At 41.2% G+C, this 19,195-nt stretch overlaps 2 protein-coding genes across 2 annotated transcripts in view; one reads left to right on the top strand and one right to left on the bottom strand.

The window, feature by feature from the left end:
• The window catches only part of PLCG2 (phospholipase C gamma 2), an 83,764-nt gene extending 73,433 nt beyond the window's left edge, over positions 1–10,331 (top strand). Inside the window, exons 30-34 of the mRNA XM_088135979.1 lie at positions 6,188–6,352; positions 7,619–7,707; positions 8,459–8,637; positions 9,374–9,458; positions 9,868–10,331. Of these exons, the coding sequence (XP_087992105.1) occupies positions 6,188–6,352; positions 7,619–7,707; positions 8,459–8,637; positions 9,374–9,416 (476 nt within the window). The 3' untranslated portion in view covers positions 9,417–9,458; positions 9,868–10,331. The remainder of the gene's footprint in view (positions 1–6,187; positions 6,353–7,618; positions 7,708–8,458; positions 8,638–9,373; positions 9,459–9,867) is intronic.
• A 653-nt stretch (positions 10,332–10,984) lies between these two features.
• The window catches only part of SLC12A4 (solute carrier family 12 member 4), a 62,858-nt gene continuing 54,647 nt past the window's right edge, over positions 10,985–19,195 (bottom strand). The window contains exons 22-24 of the mRNA XM_007426063.2: positions 17,698–17,882; positions 14,228–14,361; positions 10,985–12,090 (exon numbers count right to left, since the gene is read on the bottom strand). Of these exons, the coding sequence (XP_007426125.2) occupies positions 11,999–12,090; positions 14,228–14,361; positions 17,698–17,882 (411 nt within the window). The 3' untranslated portion in view covers positions 10,985–11,998. The remainder of the gene's footprint in view (positions 12,091–14,227; positions 14,362–17,697; positions 17,883–19,195) is intronic.

Genomic DNA, 19,195 nt, shown 5'->3' with positions numbered 1-19,195 from the left:
TTTTTCACCCAAACCAAACAGCAGGCTGCAAAATACAGTTTAAAGTCAGGTAAACCTAGTCCTCCTCTGTCCTTCGTATCCTGCAGAATTTTATATTTGATCCTTGGTTTCATGCCTTGCCACACAAATCTGGATATATCTTTTTGCTACTGTTTAAATGTGCATCATTTTTCAAGACTGGTATTGTTGAAACAAAAACATCATTCTAGGCAATACATTCATTTTTATCACAGAAATTCTACCAATGACAGTTGCGATTTTCCCCATCTTAATAAATCTTTCTTAATTTCATTCCATACCTTCACATAGTTATTCTGAAATAACATACAATTCATAATACATATACTAATACCCAAGTATTTAACTTTTTTTTTCAGTCTGAAAGCCAGTTTTCCCAGTCAATTCTTTTTGATCTTCTATACTCATATTTTTTGTTAATATTTTAGCTTTCTCTTTGTTAATTTTAAATCCAGTTAATGCACCAAAATCATTAAGTTTCTCCATTAACTTCCAGAGGATTTGTCCATGTCAATTTAGAATATTAGGTCATGGAAATTCAGGCTGCAAAGCTGACAGGGTAATGTTGGATCATTGCACTTTAGGTGACAGTATATGACATATTCACTTTAGGAGCTATCCCGATCTTGGTGTTCAGCTGCGTTGCAGAAAAGGATATATAGAATCTATCCGAATGGTCTATACAATCCACTTTCTCTTAGCTGTCTGAGTAAAGTAATACGGATGTTACAACTTTGGAATAGTTGCTCTCTTTCAGCCTAAGGACATAGAAAGTGCATCAATGATCAGAACATCCACAGTATTGTTCCTGTGTGCTTTTGAAAATCTGGGTGATGCTTCAGAACAGCACCTGGGGAGAAATGTGTTATTTTGCATGCCAATAAAAATCAAAAAGCGATAGGTTAAACTATGCTCTGAATAATTTGGGATGTTTGTACTGCAGTTATAAGTTCTGTTTGTTCAGAAGTAGGTACCACTGCATTGAAAAGAGCTTAAGGATTAACATTAGATCTGCAGTCAAAAGCCTATTGGGGAAGAAGGCAGTGGTAAACCACTTCCAAACTTCATGGATTTGTCAATAAAGTCACCAGGAGTTAGTGGCAGCTGCAGGAGAGAGAGAGAGTGTATACCGTATTTTTCCAACTATAAGACGATCCTTTTTTCTAAAATCCTTACGCTAAAAATTGAAGGGCGTCTTATTCAAGGAAGTCAGCTGAGGAGAGAACTGCGCGGTTGCAAAACTGCCCATACTTTGTCTCTGTAAAGAGGCTTCCTCCTATTGCTAGCCTCCAATCACGAGTGAAATAGCTTGAGTCTGCAAACAGACTTCCTCCAATCACGAGCCTTATGTAACTGACATCAGCTGATGCTGAACAAACCAATCGGAGGAAGTCTGTTTGCAGAGACAAGCTATCGGCAGTTTCACTCATGACTGAATGTAATCAGTTATGCAAAAGAGCATGGAAATAGAGCTGCAGAGAGACGGTTTGGACCTCCTCCCACCGAGTCTATCGGGCAAATGTTACCTAATTACTAAATAAAAATGTGTTCTGCACTATCTTTAAAATATTGATTTCTTAATTTTGGGTTGGAAAAGTGGGGGTCGTCTTGTACATGGGGGCGTCTTATTGATGGAAAAATACGGTATATCAAAATCTGCAAGATGGAAAATGGAATGCTGCAATACACGTCCTGCTTTCCGCTGGATGTTGCTGCCAAGAGTCAAACTTGATTCAGAAATTTGACTGTTCTCAAGTAACTTACAAGGCCACTCATTAAGGTAGAAAAACATGTTGTTGCTAAAGTTGTTACTTCAACAGCATTTCCCATTTTGGTGATTGCTAATTGTTCCCAAACCTCATGACCTCTGGATAAAGTCTGTTCTACACTGTTGCAGAGTAGTTAAGTGGTTGTGAAAATTAATTGCAAACAAATACATGGCAATACTCAAAACAGGTACTCACCGGTGGCATCATGCCAACTTCCTGCCAGGAACTTGAGGCAGTATTCATTGCCTCTCTCCTCCTAAAATGGTGATTAGTCCAAAGAAACCTAGTGAGCATATTTTAATGCCTGAATACAAATCTATGGCAGGGTTACATCTAGAATACTGTGCACAATTCTGGTTTCCACATCTCAAGAAGGACGTTGTGGAGTTGGAGAAGGTGAAAGGTCACAAAATGATTGGAGGCTGAAATACTTTATGAGGATAAGATGCAATGGTTTGGGTTGTTTAGCTTAGACAAAAGACACTTACAAGGTGTTATGAATGAGTTTTATGAAATTATGGTAAAGGGTGAACATGGAGAAGTTTTTCCCATAATACTAGAACTAGAGGTCACCCAATGAAACTGACTGATAAAAGAATTAAAACTAATAAGAGCCATTTCTTCACACAGCAAGTAATCAACAGGTGGAGTGTGCTGTCACAATGTATGGTGTTGCCTGCTATGTTAGATGGTTTCAAACAAGACTAGACATATTCTTGAGGATAGGTCTACCAATATCTGCTAGCTTTGATAACTGAGCACTGTCTTGAAGCATGGGAGAAGTTCATCTCTAGATAGTAGGTATACAGGAACAACTATTAGAGAGGAGGACGGCTTTAGTCACTTATCTGTGGATTTCCTAGAGGCATCAGGGTGGGTGGGTGGTGGGGGCACAGTGTGAGATGGAATGCTGACTTCTCATGGTGTCAGAGATGAACCAGCACCTTAACCACATTGTCTCTACTTGATAATTGCTGCAAAAATTTGAGGAATCTGTGATTCCTGAGCATGTGATTGCTTAGGTTTGAGGAATGTTGACCACATATATTTAAAAGAATTAATTATTCTGAACAAAAAGCAGCAGGAAAGTCTATACATCCCCTAAGGGATGGGAAAGACCATTTAAAACATTCTTCCTCTTATTTGTGAAAAAATAAGGAGCGCTAATTGAACCAGTCACAAGTTCCATTATTCTACATCAGTGTTTCAGGAAACCATGGGTATTCCTTTGTAAGATGCTGCTTGTTATGTCCAACCAATTATTTCAGAAGAGTTTATTGGGCATATGCGGATCTGCCCTCTTCAGCAAACTAGCAGAATTCCTTGCTTCCTTATTTCAGACGTTTATATCCTGCTCTTCAGTGTGAAAGATCTCAGAATAGGTCAGAGCTCAAAAACTTTTAAAAGTTAACCACAAAGGCACCAGTAACACATGATAATGAAACAATAAAACAAGTGTCAAATAAGGCAAAATTTAAAAGCATTTAAAAGAGCATCTCAAAACACCTAAAATTTCCAAGCAAATATTTAGTTCCCCTGAGAAAAGAATTCCACAGAAAATCCTGTTTTGGATTACCATCTCAGGTCTCAACTAGAAGAACCGCTAAGGAAGACCTCATATTTGCTCAGTCTGTGATTGCAGTCCCTCCAATGTGGTTGGTAAGCTTTTAGAATTCCTCAGCCAGTATGGCCATTATTGAGAATTCTGGGAGTTGAAGTCCACACAACTGAAGATAGCCAAGGTTTAGAAATAGTGATCTACAGATAACACTGCCTTATCCCTTCTTCCATCTTTCTATTGAGAGCAAAAGGAGGAAGAATTCTCCTTTCTTTGGACTGCACTCAATGCACCTGGGGTCACAAAGTCTCATGCTACAATAAACTGGTTAATCTTTAAAGTGCCACAAAGCTGTTCATTATTTTTATAAAAATAAGAGGAACATAAAACTCTTGAAAGGTCACAGTACATGGCTGGACAACAATGCTTGATTTGATATCCAGTTTTTCAGGTCTTGCTTTAAACCACTGTGTGACTCGATTAGATAACAAAACATTGTTATCTAATTCAAAGGAGCTGGCGGATATTCCCACGGATCTGCTGCACGGTCCAGCGGAGGCCTTGGCTGCTGCCTGGAATAGGAAAGTGGCCGGGGCCTTGGACAGGATCGCGCCTATGCGACTTCTCTTGCCACATCGGCCCTGACACTCCCCATGGTTCACGGAGGAGTTGAGGGTGCTGAAGAGGGTTAAGAGACTTCTAGAGCGCTGCTGGAGGAAAACAAAGACCGAATCCGACCGAACACAGGTTAGAGCCGCTATCAAGGCCTACCTTGTGGCAATAAGAGCGGCGAAGCGCCTCTACTTCTCCGCCCTTATCGCGCCCGCAGAATGCTGCCCGGCAGCCCTGTTTAGGATCACTAGGTCCCTTCTTGGTAAGGGGGATGTGGGGGTTCATTTGCAGGGCCGTGCAGAGGAATTTTCAGAGCATCTGCAGGACAAAGTCGCTCGGATTTGTTCCAAGTTAGACTCTGAGCGTGGGGCAGGGTCTGGGGAGACACTGAGGGACTCTTCTTACCCAGTTATCTGGGAACGATTTGATCCTGTTGCTCCTGAGGAAGTGGACAGGATCCTGGGGACTGTGAAGGCCACCACTTGCCATCTTGACCCATGCCCCTCCTGGCTGGTGAAAGCAGGTCGGGAGGTGACATGTGGTTGGATCCAGGCGATGGTTACTACATCCTTGCAGGAGGGAGTGTTTCCAGCTGCTTTTAAGGAGGCATTGGTGCACCCCCTCCTCAAGAAACCCTCCCTGGATCCCACCGTACTGGACAATTTTCGTCCAGTCTCCCACCTCCCCTTTTGGGGGAAGATGGTTGAGAAAGTGGTGGCATCACAACTCCAAAGGGTTCTGGAGGAAACGGATTATCTGGATCCCTTCCAGTCAGGTTTCAGGCCTGGATATGGAACGGAAACAGCATTGGTCGCACTTATGAATGACCTCTGGCGGGAGCAGGATGGTGGAAGTGCGACCATCCTTGCTCTCCTTGATCTCTCAGCGGCTTTTGATACTGTCGATCACGGTATCCTGTTGGGACGCCTCAGGGAATTGGGGGTGGGTGGCACGGTCTTATGCTGGTTCGCCTCCTTTCTCTGGGGCCAATCCCAATCGGTGGTGATAGGGAGTGAGAGGTCCCATCCTCGGCCCCTCCTTTGTGGGGTGCCACAGGGTTCTCTCTCCACTCCTTTTCAACATCTACATGAAACCGCTAGGCAAGATCATCCGTCATCATGGGGTGAGGTATCATCAGTATGCTGATGATATGCAGCCATACATCTCCATCCCTGGTGAAGTAAGTGATGCCGTGGCCACCCTTTCACGGTGCCTGGAGGCTGTAAGGGTCTGGATGGGGAACAACAGGCTTCGGCTGAACCCTGGTAAGATGGAGTGGCTGTGGGCTAATGGCTCCTCTGTATCTGGGACTTTGTCATCTCTGGTGCTCAATGGGGTGGCACTGCCCCAGACAGACCCAGTGCGTAATCTGGGGGTCCTCCTAGACTCACGGCTCCTGCTTGAAGAGCAGGTGGCAGCCATAGCAAGGAGGGCCTTTGCACAACTTCGGGTTGTGCATCAGTTACGCCCTTTCCTGGATTGGGATGCCCTTCAAACAGTCACTCATGCCCTTGTTATCTCCCAGATAGACTACTGCAATGCGCTCTACATGGGGCTACCCTTGAAGAGTATCCGGAAGCTACAGCTGGTCCAGAATGCAGCCGCGCAGGCTATTGTTGGAGCCCCAAGGAGGGCCCATGTAATGCCTCTGCTCCGCGAGCTGCATTAGGTGCCAGTTTGCTTCTGGGTCCAATTCAAGATGTTGGTTATCACCTTTAAAGCCCTACATGGCATGGGACCAGGTTATCTAAGGGACTGCCTCTCCCCTCTGACTTCAACCCGTCCCACCCGATCACACACAGAGGGCATGCTTCGGACCCCCTCAGTGAAAGAACTTCGACTGGCGGGGTCCAGAAGGCAGGCCTTCTCTGCGGTAGCCCCTGCCCTTTGGAACATTCTGCCCTCGGAGGTGCGATTGGCCCCCACACTCCTGGCCTTCCGTAAGGCTTTGAAGACCTGGTTCTGCCACCTGGCCTGGGGTGGGGTGGGAATACCTCAAGCATGGGGATGGCTAGCCCCATAGAGGCCTTCTGCCTTCAGCCTCAGATTTTTCATCCTCTTGGTCTCTCCTCCTTTTTAGTAATGATTTTAATTAAGGTTTTATGTATTTATATATTTATGTTTTTAATGTTTGTTGTGAATCGCCCAGAGTTCCCCATTGGGGGGAAATGGGCGGTTGAAAAATTTAATAAATAAATAAAATTAAATTAAAAAATTCATTTTGTTACAGATGACAATGGCCTTAATCCAGTTTGGGCATTTCAGGAGCAAGTGAAATTTGAAATTTATGACCCTAACACAGCATTTCTGCGCTTCGTTGTTTATGAGGAAGACATGTTCAGTGACCCCAACTTCTTAGCACATGCAACTTTTCCAATCAAAGGAGTCAAATCAGGTAGATATCAAATACAACAACAAACATGGTATTTTGCACATTATAGTGACCTTCAGATTTCATGTAACATGTTTGACTGATGCAGTACTGTGATTCTAATGGAGAACGAGCTTGCTCTCCTAGCTCAGATGGGGGAACTAGAAGTGATAATAGAATTAAATTGCAGTCTTTGATCTTCAAGTTTTATTTGTGACATCTCAAACACTTTCTCAAATCTTTTATCTATGTAGTAAACGCTTATATAACTTTTTACTGTTTTCTTTTCAGCTTATCCTTGCTGTTTAATCAGGATATAGGTCTAAGTACAAACTTGATTGTTCTTGCTTGTGAGTTTTTAATACAAGCCAAGTTCTGTTTTTGCACTTGGCTGTATTAAATCCTACTTGAGGATTTTTATTTTTTTTGGCTGTACCTCACCTGATTTGTAGTTATCTATCCAGTACTTAGATAACACATACCTCCAAGCTATTTCTAAGGCTCTTCTTATTCTAAAACGTTTGCTCTAGACGGAATAGAAAAATCGATTTAAAATCCCTTGTCCGGTAATATTTTCAATTCCTCCAATTACCTTTCATCTCCCTAAATATTTAATAGGCTTTGTTTATTCTAAAACTCATGATAGTCTTCCATTCTGAGAATATTACAAGTAACTCCTGATCTCAGTTTTTCCTACCTCCACATTGCTATTAACATTCTGCCATCCTGAAGAATGGTGTTTTAGTGTTGTCTTTGTCTTGGCTAGGTAAACATTTTGCAAGATTATATTCACTGGTTTTGCAAAGCAACATAATACTCCTTCATGACGGAAGGCAGAAAATGCCAATTAAATGTCTGGAGTCTTCTCATACAATCTTCCTTCTGAATAAAACTCAGCCAGCATGATAGGGTCTACAACATAAGGCTGATCTATACGACCTCAGGAAGAAAGCTGGTCACTGTGGACTCCATCCAGGCCCGGGCTCCACCAAACTCTGAACTTGGTTCCTGCTAAAAAATGCCTGGCTAGCTTTGATTCTTCTTTTGCTTTTTGACCTGTTGCAGAAGTGCAGATCTCTTTTGGCAGCTTGTGGTTTTTTTCCAGCTCTGGGGCATATGATTGTCTTGTGATTCTTCACGATGCCTTGTCTTTCCTGCTCTGCCTGCTGCTTCCTAGTAAGCTTTGTTCTTTCAAGATTAGAACAGGTGAGCCTCGCTCTGTTCCATCAGGTGTCTAAGCCCGAGACCGCCTTGAAGTGCAAATTAACGCTTTGCATCTTGCCCCTTTAGGCTATCGGTCAGTCCCCCTCAAAAATGGATATAGTGAAGATATAGAGCTGGCTTCTCTTCTGATATATTGCGAGACGCAGCAGATCTTGGTAAGCAGAAGTTTAAGTGTGTCAAAACAGAACCTTGCTACTAGCGATGACTCTGCAGCTCAGGATTGCAATTTTCCCCTCCTCCAAATTCTCCATGGGACTGATTGGAGACACCTCTAGGCTATGGAGGAACACTGATCACATTGCCAATAAAAATGTGACAGCAGCGGGACATTTTAATACATGCATGATCACTGCCCTTTATTTTAATTAGTCATCTCCCCTGATGCCACCACATTGTAAGAGAGGTTTGGTAGCACTGCACGTGAAAGTAAGATGCAGACCTCTGTACTTGGGCTGACAAAGTACAATTCAATAGGAAGAGAGGATCTGGGGAAAAATTAGCCTGATTCGGCTATGGTGGAACAGAGGCAAGTAGGACAATTAACGGGATCCAGGATAGGATTCTCCTGCTGGGAAAGAGGTGGTGCAAATACCTAATGCCCCATTAGCCAGCTTTAGTGTTTGCTGCTGTGATACACCATGGAGTGAGAGAGCGAGCCATACTTGTTCATATTTTTGTTTAAAATAAAAGCTTCTATCTTTCCACGACTGACTCAATCCAGCTAATGTCTGGTACCACTTAATGGGAGAGATTTAGATGATTTAAGTTTACTTTAAGTTAACATGCAGATGACTCTAAAATCACCTCTGGCTGGTTCATCAAATCTGATTTTTGCTTCTCTACAAATTGTGTTCTACTGTTGCCTAAAAAAATCCCTTTTCCTTTCCTTTCCTTTCTCCTCTGAAGGAAAGCGAGGAAGATCTCTATTCATCTTTCCGGCAGCTGCGTCAGCGCCAAGCGGAACTGAACAATCAGTTGTATGACACCCGGCGAAACGCCAGGGGTCCCAATCGAGATGCTTTGCTGAGAGAGTTCAGTGCAAACGAGGGCCAGCTGCAGGTCTATCAGGAAACCTGCAACCGGAGGTATGCTGGGAACCACACCGACTATTAAGGAATCCTTAAAGAAACTGATTAATAACTGAAGGAAGTAGGTGATAGAATGGAGTCCCAATGGCTATCTTCATTGGAACATGACTAGATGATAGCAAATTCTGCAGCTCCATCCTTAAGAGGACATTCATCTGAAAATCCCTATTTTTAGAAAGCCAGAGAACACCAGGCCTTATTTACAGCTTTGTTTTTTACTGCGACCCATATTGAGATACAGTTAAGGGGTATTTAAATAAAAAGATCATAAAAACCAGTCACATTCCTGGATGGGATTCAGTGCTTGATGAAAGGCTCAAAAGATGTGGTTCTCCCACCAGTATTGGGTCAGGTTGTCCTGTGAACTAGTCTTGAGTGATTATCCTTGGCAGTTTGAACTACCTCTGATACAATAAGCTTTGTTATATTGCAAATATTATTTGCTGTTTTTTTTTTAATTGAGTACACCACCTTAAGTTGCATGTCACGTGGATGGCTATATAAAAAGAATTCATGCATGCATGCTTAAAATAACTTCACTGAAAGCAATGGGACTTCCAAAGCATACAGTGCCATCTACAAATATTACCTCCTTTCTTTTTGAATTATTTGTATTTAAGCAAGAATTTAAATGCATAAATATAATTTTAAGAAAACGGCTATGTTAGGGAAGAAGAGAACTAATGCATTTAAGCTTGTAGCTGATTGTTTTCCCCCCTTTGCTTTCTTTCAGATTGAGAGAGAAACGAGTCAGCAACAGCAAATTCTATTCCTAGAAACCTGAGTTCCCTTGGGTGGGTTATTTATAAAGCCACCTGGTAAGAACCCCTAGCTTACCCTGAAAATATTGCTTAGATTAGAAGTTCTGGGGCATGGAAGTTGTCAAAAAGCACATAATTTTCTAGCAGGTTTTCCAAGATGCAACGAGAAGACAGTCTAGCTGTATTATCCTATGTTCCAAGCAAAACATTTACCAAGATACATGGTAGATAAAAATATCAGACCTGAACACTGCAGATCCATGGCCAGGCCCAAACTTCCTTTTTAAAACATAAAACTAGTTACAGAACCCTGACCTTAACTATACATACTGTATGATTTTTGGGCAGTCTAATGATTAAATTGTGGCCTTTGTTTACAGGATATTGACCCCAATCCAGCAGTTTTTGTTAAACTTTTCCAAAACCCAGAGAAACACAACTTTATGCTTTCTTGTGACTTTGCTAGGTGAAACTGTATTGCTCTCCTGACATTTTCTGGAACAGAAGACGTCTACAGCATGCCTCAACTGGATTAAAAGTTTTTGAAATGACACCCTAAAGAGCAAAAGAGGTTAAACCACCAGCTGCATTATGGACCATGCCTGGTTTTCCCTATGCAACAGCCTGAAAAATGTCAGATTCTGAAGAAAAACAACTTTTTGTGTGTATAGATTTTTTAAAAGTCGTAAAATCAGTTTCTGATTTATGAGGCTGAAGCGTTATTTATTTTTAAATGTACGTGTATGTCAAAGGTATGAGTGTATGTATAAGGCTGAATGGCACCAAATTTACATAGATTTGTACAATTTTAAGAGATTAAAAAGTGTCAACTATAAATGTATATATTTTGTCTGGATGACTTTGTAAAAAGGCTATTTTTGTGGTGAGTTTGAAGGCCTTGACACACATTAAAATGATTGTCCTATTTTATTATTGAATTCACTTTTTCTTCAAGCACCAAGTTCTAATGGCATCAAAGGATATGAAGAAATGAAAGTCTTCATATTAAATACACCCCCTTGTGACATTCTTATATTCTTGAAGAAGACCATCTAACTCATGGGTGAAAATGAAAGTCTTCATATGAAAGTCTTCATATGAATGAATGTCTTCATATTAATGAAAGTCTTCATATTAAATACACCCCCTTGTGACATTCTTATATTCTTGAAGAAGACCATCTAACTCATGGGTGCATTGGACAACTGCTAATATAATCTCTTAATAATCAAACCAAGCAGAAAGATTGAAATTTTATCAACCTTCCTCAAATTTGTGCTCCGAAGATGTTTTTGAGTACAGTCCTCATGGCTTCTAGCCAAAGGACAGGGATCATGGGAGTTATACAACAGTTTAGTTATGGGACAAGCATTTTAGAAAGGCTACCTTAGATTGATAAGCCCACAGCTGGACAATGGTGATCGGCATTCCCAGTTTGTCATACAGCTGTTATCAGACTGGGCAGTAGGCTCTCTTCTGGAGTAGTCGTTAAACTAGTTGGGAAACAGGTCAAGATAATGGGGGGAAAATACTTACCTTACCATGATGGATAGTTTCATTCACTTCAAGACACCTAATACGGATTCAAATGTATGCAATGTTTTATTGGAAAAAAGAGATACAGACCTGTACAATAAGTACAAATGAATGGATGTGAAAACTAATGCAAAAAAGCCTGGAGTTTCTAGTATAAAATGCCCTTCCCTTAATGTCTACACTCTTCAATCTGTAGCCAGCACATTGCCCAAGAGTGTACTTAAAAGTTTTGATAAGTATGACCTACATATTTGCCTGTAGTTTGGAAGAGAACAGAGCTAGATAATAACCTTTTAAGAAAACCTCTAGTCGCAAATTTAGCTACCAGAAGGCTATCTTAGTGGAGCAACATAACCTCAACAAATTACTCTTGGTGATCTTTTTATTGCCACTGATTCTAACCAATAAATAGAGAAAAAAAAATAAATAGGGGGCATGGAGGGTCTATTTTAATCTGAGACCCAGAGTTCTGTATGCATCACTGCAAGAAACCATAGTGTTATAATTTAAAATCTGTTAAGTATAAATTCGTGTTCCGCACTGAAATTGTGGCTGTGAAGGTGGGTTTACAAAAACTATACACACACACATTTTAAACAATGCAGGGCTCTCTTCATTTAGAAAATCTTGAGGCAACAGCAAAAACTAGCTGTTCTGTAAAAGTCCCCCTTAAATCCTAATTGAGAAATTGTTTGTTGTAAATCCTGTTATCTAATAACCAAATTCAGTCCTCCTATAGCAATGTATGCTCACTAAAATCCCGTACTTGGTTTTTCTTTAAAAAAAAAGAAAATGTTCTGCACACACATCTGCCAGTATAGAAAAGCAGAAGCAAACTGACATCCCAGCATTGCGATTAAACGTGTCCTTGGCAGAAATACTCTGAAACAGATATGTGGCAAATGGAAAAATTCATTGGAACTTGCATTCACATCTGTAGTGTATTGGGGTACACTTGTGAAAACATAGCAACAAAAAGCAAAGTCAAAATCTTCATCTTGAACTGGAATGTCCTTTCTCATGAAGAGGGTAAAGTAGTAGCTAGAGCCAATCTTCTGGGATCAGGAATAAATAGTTATGACTTCTCGACCACCACCTCGGACCAGCAATACGCGCTCCAAGCCTTCAGTTAAAACTTCAAGAAATTCCATATCTGGATCAGAGCGTTAAGGACAAGAAACGTCAGCTTGACATGGAACTGCTACAGAACATCAAATGTACGTAGGACTGCAAATGTTCTAGGACTGCAAATACATTTAAAACATTGGCAAATATATTCATGAAACAAGCACACGCATAGCATTGGAGATGCTATGGATCACGCATGTATTTAACTCCTCTGTTAAAATTAAGGGCTCTCAGTTTTGAAGACTCAACTGCAGCCGGAGAATTTGCACTGATAATCTGCAAACATGACTTGCTGGTTGCATTTGACGAAATGCATTTGGTTACATTTGCTCTTTTATTAGATGAGCTGGTGAAAATGAAGAATGGTCTTGTCCGTCCATTTCTTGCAAAGTCCCCCTAATTGGGGTAACTATTTTTGTAGGTGGTTATGGTTTTTAGCTGGTGTATAAGAGACTGTTGAGAAGAAAAGAAATTGGTTTAATGAATGCACTGTAGGATCTATTCCCTTGTATTGGAAGCTAAACCTTGGTTTGGAACCTAGTTTGGGCTATTATGTTGCACCACTTCCCTTGGGATTAATGAAGGACTGCCTGCACCTTAATTTTATTAAGGTATTTATATCTACCTTTTACTTTAGAAATCCACAATGTAATTAGTGTTATGTAAAACATTATGCAAACGGCAGTCCAAATAATGAGAGGTAATAAATGAGCAGAAATATACCCCAGTAGAAGTAAAATACAGCTGCGTCTTCACAGAATTAATAAGCTCCAAATATCTAGAAGAGAAGCATGATTATTTTGGCAAGATATCAAACAAAACATGAGGTTTCTTGAAGGGCAGAAATCTACTTCTTTGTAAACAATCCCAAGTTAATTGTTGAGTTCTCTATGCCAGCGTTTCTCAACCTTGGCAGCTTGAAGATATGTGGACTTCAACTCCCAGAATTCCCTAGCCAGCCATGGTTGTGGGAGCCTCATGCCTTTTTGGAATTCAGGATGATCCAGTCTGTTAAATGGTCTTCATAATATCAAGCTTTGCAACAGTGCGATGACACACAGTTTGATGCAGTTGACAACTTGTGCTTCCAAGCTGTGAGATCGATTGTTACTAAACTGCTACATGGACCTTAAGACTCAGATGAAACCAACAATTCACTTGGAAAACCAGCCTGTTTTGCAGCAAGAAAGCCAGAGAATTATTGCTGCCGACATTTGCAGAATTCTGGCATCAGTATCTATCCCGTAAGATTTGAAAAATTTTCCTCTGGGCTGAATTTCATTTTGGAGAAACATCTTATGCTGCAGTTTAGTCTACATGTTCTTCCTGTGATCCTCAAATACATCTTTGGTTATATGCCCATGCCATGAAATGGAGAAACAAACTTAACTGCAACGTAAATTGGACTGCAAATCAAGATGGCATTTTTATATTTGGAGTGATGGCTTCCTGGAATAGTTTTAAGTATGTAAATCAGGTTGTAAGAGATACATAATATTTCACAAGGACTGACGGCACCCCATTGAAATATGGTCTGTATTAATGGGAAAATTAATCCTTTTCCTTAGAAAAGTTATTTCAGGCTCTTGGACAGTCCAAGAAATAGGAGTTGTACTGCTTTCTAGCTAGCAGTAGTAATGTACGGCTGTGAGAGCTGGACCATAAAGAAGGCTGAGCGCCAAAGAATTGATGCCTTTGAACTGTGGTGCTGGAGAAGACTCTTAAGAGTCCCCTGGACTGCTAGGAGGTCAAACCAGTCAATCTTAAAGGAAATCAACCCTGACTGCTCATTGGAAGGATTGATAATGAAGCTCAAACTCAGATACTTTGGTCACCTAATGCGAAGAAAGGACTCTTTGGAGAAGACCCTCATGCTGGGAAAGATTGAAGGCAAAAGGAGAAGGGGACGGCAGAGGATGAGATGGTTAGATAGCATCACTGAAGCAATGAGCATGAAACTGAGCAAACTCAGGGAGGCAGTGAAGGACGGGAAGGCCTGGCGCGATATGGTTCATGAGGTCACGAAGAGTTGGACACAACGACAACAACAACAACTAGCTAGCAGAGACCTAACCAAATCTAGACGAATCCATCACAAGGCTGTAAGTTCAGATGGTTCTACATGTTTTACATGGAATCATGGATTTCATTGAAAAGGATACAGTTTTCATCCCCGTCTATGTTTTTTGGAGGACCGGGCATGTTGAGAAGAACAAGTCGGGCATCATGGGATCGATTTACAATGACTTCATTCAGCTTCACAGCAGTGTGCATCCTTCGGACATTTGACTGGTTGCTAGAGGGGTCAAAATCACACAAAAATCAACAAGTGGAAAACAGCATACCCACAGAAATATTGTTGGGAGCCAGTTTAGTGTAGTAGTTAAAGGCACCAGGCTAGAAACTGGGAGACCATAAGTTCTAGTCCTGCCTTAGGCACAAAGCCAGCTGGGTGACTTTGGACTGGTCACTCTCATTCAGCCCCAGGTAGAAGGAGGCAATGGCAAACCATTTCTGAAAATGCTGCTGAGAAAACTTCAGGAATGTGTCCAGGCATTCACCACCAGGAGTCAAGACTGTCTTGAAGGCACCAAACACATATATACACACACATACACGTGCACACGCGCACATGTACACACCTGTTTGGTGCCTTCAAGACAGTCTTGATTCCTGGTGGTAAATGCCTGGACAAGTTCCTGAAGATAGATAGATAGATAGATAGATAGATAGATAGATAGATAGATAGATAGATAGATAGATAGATAGATAGATAGATAGATAGATAGATGGATGGATGGATGGATGGATGGATGGATGGATGGATGGATGGATGGATGGATGGATGGATGGATGGATGGATGGATGGATGATGGATGGATGGATGATGGATGGATGGATGATAGATAGATAGATAGATAGATAGATAGATAGATAGATAGATAGATAAAAATAAAAACACACAATGTTTTGGAATACCTCTCTGCCCAAAGGGTTACCTTTCAGCATCTTGAAAATGGTGCATAGTGTACATGTGTATGAGTTCCATCCCCTCATTAAAAAGTCCTTGTTCAAATTTCAACAGTTGTGCATTCAAAACAAAATGCCAAAAATGATGGCAGTGATAGTTACAATAATGTCTTCCATCTCCATTTACATATGTAAAGTCATTCAGGGAATAGCTCTTTCCATTTCACCTAGTTCAAAAAAATCAGCTCAAATGCATATATAGCTCTCAATTAACGGGGATCAGTTCAACAAGCAATTGAACTCAAACAACTGGGAAAAAGAGCTTTAGTACTGTGGATCCAGAGATCTGTACCTCCTGTTAATCTGGGAATGGACCAGTTCCAGAAATGTAGAAGCAGTCCTAAGGGCTCTGAGGATGGTCTGGGCCTGAAACAGATTTCTTTCACCTGGAATATTCTGTCTGGGACATCTTGCTCCAGTTTTGGTTTGGAGGATTTCTTCTGGAGACTGCTGAACCATTATTTTGGAATTGCATGGTCTGGAGAAGATTCAGTATGCTCCAGAAGGAAACACAATGTTCTAGGCTTAACTGGAATGATCTATTCCTGGATCAACACATTTTGCATATCCCTTCTTAACTCTAGAAATAGGTTAATAAAGTTATAAACCTGTAAGTATACAGGAGACACAAAGAGAGGACACACATACATACACACACAAGCATGTAATATTATATCAGGTACGTAAACAAGAAAGCATACATTGTATAGAACAGAAAATCATGCACACACTAGCACAAAGACCAGCAGACCAGTTCTAAAATAAGGACTGAAAGGAAGCAGTGTTTAACAAATATGACATGGAAGCTGGCACCAGGATATTGTATGTACACAGATTGGATGCTATATGCGTACCAACATTAAACTTGGTTGCTGACGAAAACTGGAAGTTTGGAGGCAACATTTATACTGTAGATTATAGAGATGAAAAAGAAAGCAAAAGAGAGCAGGAGTGATTTATAATGATCTATTCCAGAGATGGGGTAGAAACAAAGTCTTCACTACCTATATGTCATCCTTCAGATTCTCAGTTCCATAGTTTTCGGGAAGGGAAGGGAAGTGGGGGGAGGAGAAGGAGGAAGCCAGATTTAAGACTGCCTGAAACTTTTACTTAGAGAAGGCCTCTCTCTCTCTCTCACATGCATTCTAAATAGTGTTCTGGGAGCAATTACTGGCAAGTGCAACAAAGCAATTATCCTCAGAAGGATCACAAAGCCCTAAAGAATAAACATATCATCCTAATTAGCAAAGGCTCTTAGCTAGTAGGCACAGTGAAACTGTGACCTCAACGCTGGGTATACGCTACTTCAGAATTGGCATTTAGGGTTGCCCCAGTCATGAAACCAGATTCTGGATTCAGGACATGCTTTTTCAGGGGAGAGGGCATATGTTAAGGACCTCTTTGGATCAGGGAAACAGCCTCTGTGTCAAGTCCACAAAGTCCAAACCCCAATTCAGAAGAATTCTCATGAAACCAGGCCCAGTTCAGATAAATGCTCCTTTATTAGGTGGTACATGCAGCTTGAAACAAAACATTGCTAAAACTAAAGCCTTGAAAAACTTCCCTCTATTTATCCCCCCTCTCCTTGTTGCCCTGGCGCCTCAATTCCTCTTCACCTGGTGGTGACCTCTTTCCTTCCTCCCAGGGATCCATAGCTCCTTCCTGGCCATCAGGCCCCCACTGGCCTTGCCTGCGATCAGGTCCGGCTTCATTGCCCGTATAAGGTTAAGCTCCTCACCATCTCCCAGTACTACTCCAATTACAACCATTAACTACTAGCCCCCCTCCCTAGTCACAATTGGCAGAAGCAAATCAGTCAAACTCCCATTGACTGCTATGCTTTGTAAATTAACAATTGTTGGTTGATGCAAGTTCTGACACCCTGCTCGCTTTTCTGGAGCATGCAGGTACGTGTTTGGATAAATAAATGCATTAACCTCCCCAGTAAGCTAGAGTTCTGGATGCCGGAATAAAAGTGTAGATGTAGATAGACAGTAGATCTAGTAGGTTTCTGAATGAAGGATCAAGTCCAAGGAAAAAAGACTCATCCTAACAAGCTTAAAGAAACTCCACACTACCTACTTTGGGGTACCTCAGCTTTCTGTTTGCAAGACAAAGCATACAAGGTAGACCAAAAGAAAGGACTCAAGACTTGGCTTGTGGCTCTGTTACTACCAGGAACTTTAAGACTTGTCTGAGGATGGAGATAATTTTCACTTGGAGTTGCTTCCTCATCAAGTCTCTTGTCAACAAAAACATTTCCTGTTTCCATTTATCAAGGGGATGGTGGTACTTAATTAGACAATGCAACACCCTATCTTTTGGAAACTCCCTACTATTTAATCAGTGGAGGACAGCATGCATCACTCCCTAATTATTGTCTTTTGTTCTTGGCAGCAGCAGTGGCTACTTCCAGCTGGACTTTTTTTGTTCAGGAGAAAATAATGGTAATACTGTAGATAACGTCAAGCAAAAATAAAAGCACCAGAATGAACAGAGAGCCAACCCAAGCAAGATTTTCTGCAACACTACAAATGTGATGGACTTGCATCAATGTAAAAAGGTCAAAGTTTTCATTCCAGCAAAGATCTTGGACACTTACGGTTTAAGACTGATAAGTTCCTTGAAGTTCTCCACCGCACTATTACCGACTTGATTCTCAGAGTCATATTTATCCTTTGTCCAAGTCATCTGGATCTTTTCTGGCACTGCTTCCCCTTCATCTTCCTCATCAGAATAAAGGCTCTCTAACCTTATGATCGAATGTCTGTCTTTCACCAGCTGAGCCTAGAAGAACAAATGGTGGAAAATGGTTAATCTCCAAAGGACAATGCTCTGCTATTCCAGTGTGAAGTGCTGCTTGTTGTCTGCTTGGAGAATCACTGGTGGGACAGAAATTGGAAGTATCTTGGATGAGCAAAATATCATGATTGACTGGTAGTGCAACCAGGGCAGCACAGCTTAAATTGTAAGAAGAAAAAGAGCCCTGATTCCTTCACTGTTTGTTACAGATCATGGAAGCCTTTAGAAGGACCACTGTTGGCCAGTCTTAAAATTTTGAGAAACCCCCTTCTCCAGAAGAGCGAAGCAAAAACATCCACTCTGTATGGAGGAAACTTCTTTTGCCCAACTACTGCCAAAGGGGCTTTTGAGGAACTCTTTTGTCTTGAGGTAAAAAGAGAAATTGTAGATGATGCCTGATCTCAGAAACAGCAAGCCAAAGGGGAAGAGAAGAATAAAAAGAGGAACAAGCGAGAGGAGAACAGGCCAGCAGAGCACAGACAGAACCAACGCAGTGCAAACTGGAGCCCAGTCAAACCAACAAATGGAACTTTCCAGCCATCTGAACAAGTGAACCACCATCACCCTGTTGTGCTTTTTTTCTATTCTCTCCTAGATCCTTTTCTTTACATTTTATAATGCCTAAGATTAGGGATTTCTTTTAATATAAATTGGGGATGGGGGGAGCAAGAATGCAAACTACTATGGAAAATAAATGAAAAATCGGGATGGGTGATGTGGATTTCATTAGGAACGCCTTGCCTTACCGTCCATCATTCAAATCTGGCCGTGACCATGAAAAAGCATTGCACATTTTTAGCAAATTTTTAGAAAATCCCTTGCAACAACAGAGCAAGTGTGCATGATCCAATTGCCAAGGCTGGCCAGCTGAATAAGCAAAAGTCTTTCTTTTAAACGTAAATATTTGGCAATTCCCTTTAGCAGTTTATAATGGGAAACATTACAATTTAATGAAAAGATGTACGAATAATATTTGGACACGTGTCTCAGACTTTCCAGCATCCCCCAAATTTAGATCTATTGAAATCAATGGGGCCACTTAGCCATTACTAACTCATAGATGTCTAAAGGGGAAAGGGAAGGGAGGGCACGTGACGATATGCCTGAGGCATACCACACAAATTATGTACCTGCAAAAGTCATTGTTATTTTCAATTTCGTACAAGGACTTACAAAATCACACAATGCAGGACATCATTTTGACTTCACTGTGGCTTGTCCTGGCTGCCTACAGAGATCTTGTAGCCCGTTCACTTTACCATGCTTGCTTCAATCATAACCAAATCTGGATTCCACCT

Source organism: Python bivittatus, unplaced genomic scaffold (genome assembly GCF_059951505.1).
Source record: "Python bivittatus isolate LINGU-HERP-01145 unplaced genomic scaffold, Pbiv_v1 ctg000190_np1212, whole genome shotgun sequence".
NCBI lineage: Eukaryota > Metazoa > Chordata > Lepidosauria > Squamata > Pythonidae > Python > Python bivittatus.
Note: the sequence above shows the minus strand (reverse complement) of the source record. Positions and strands in the feature narration are given on the sequence as shown.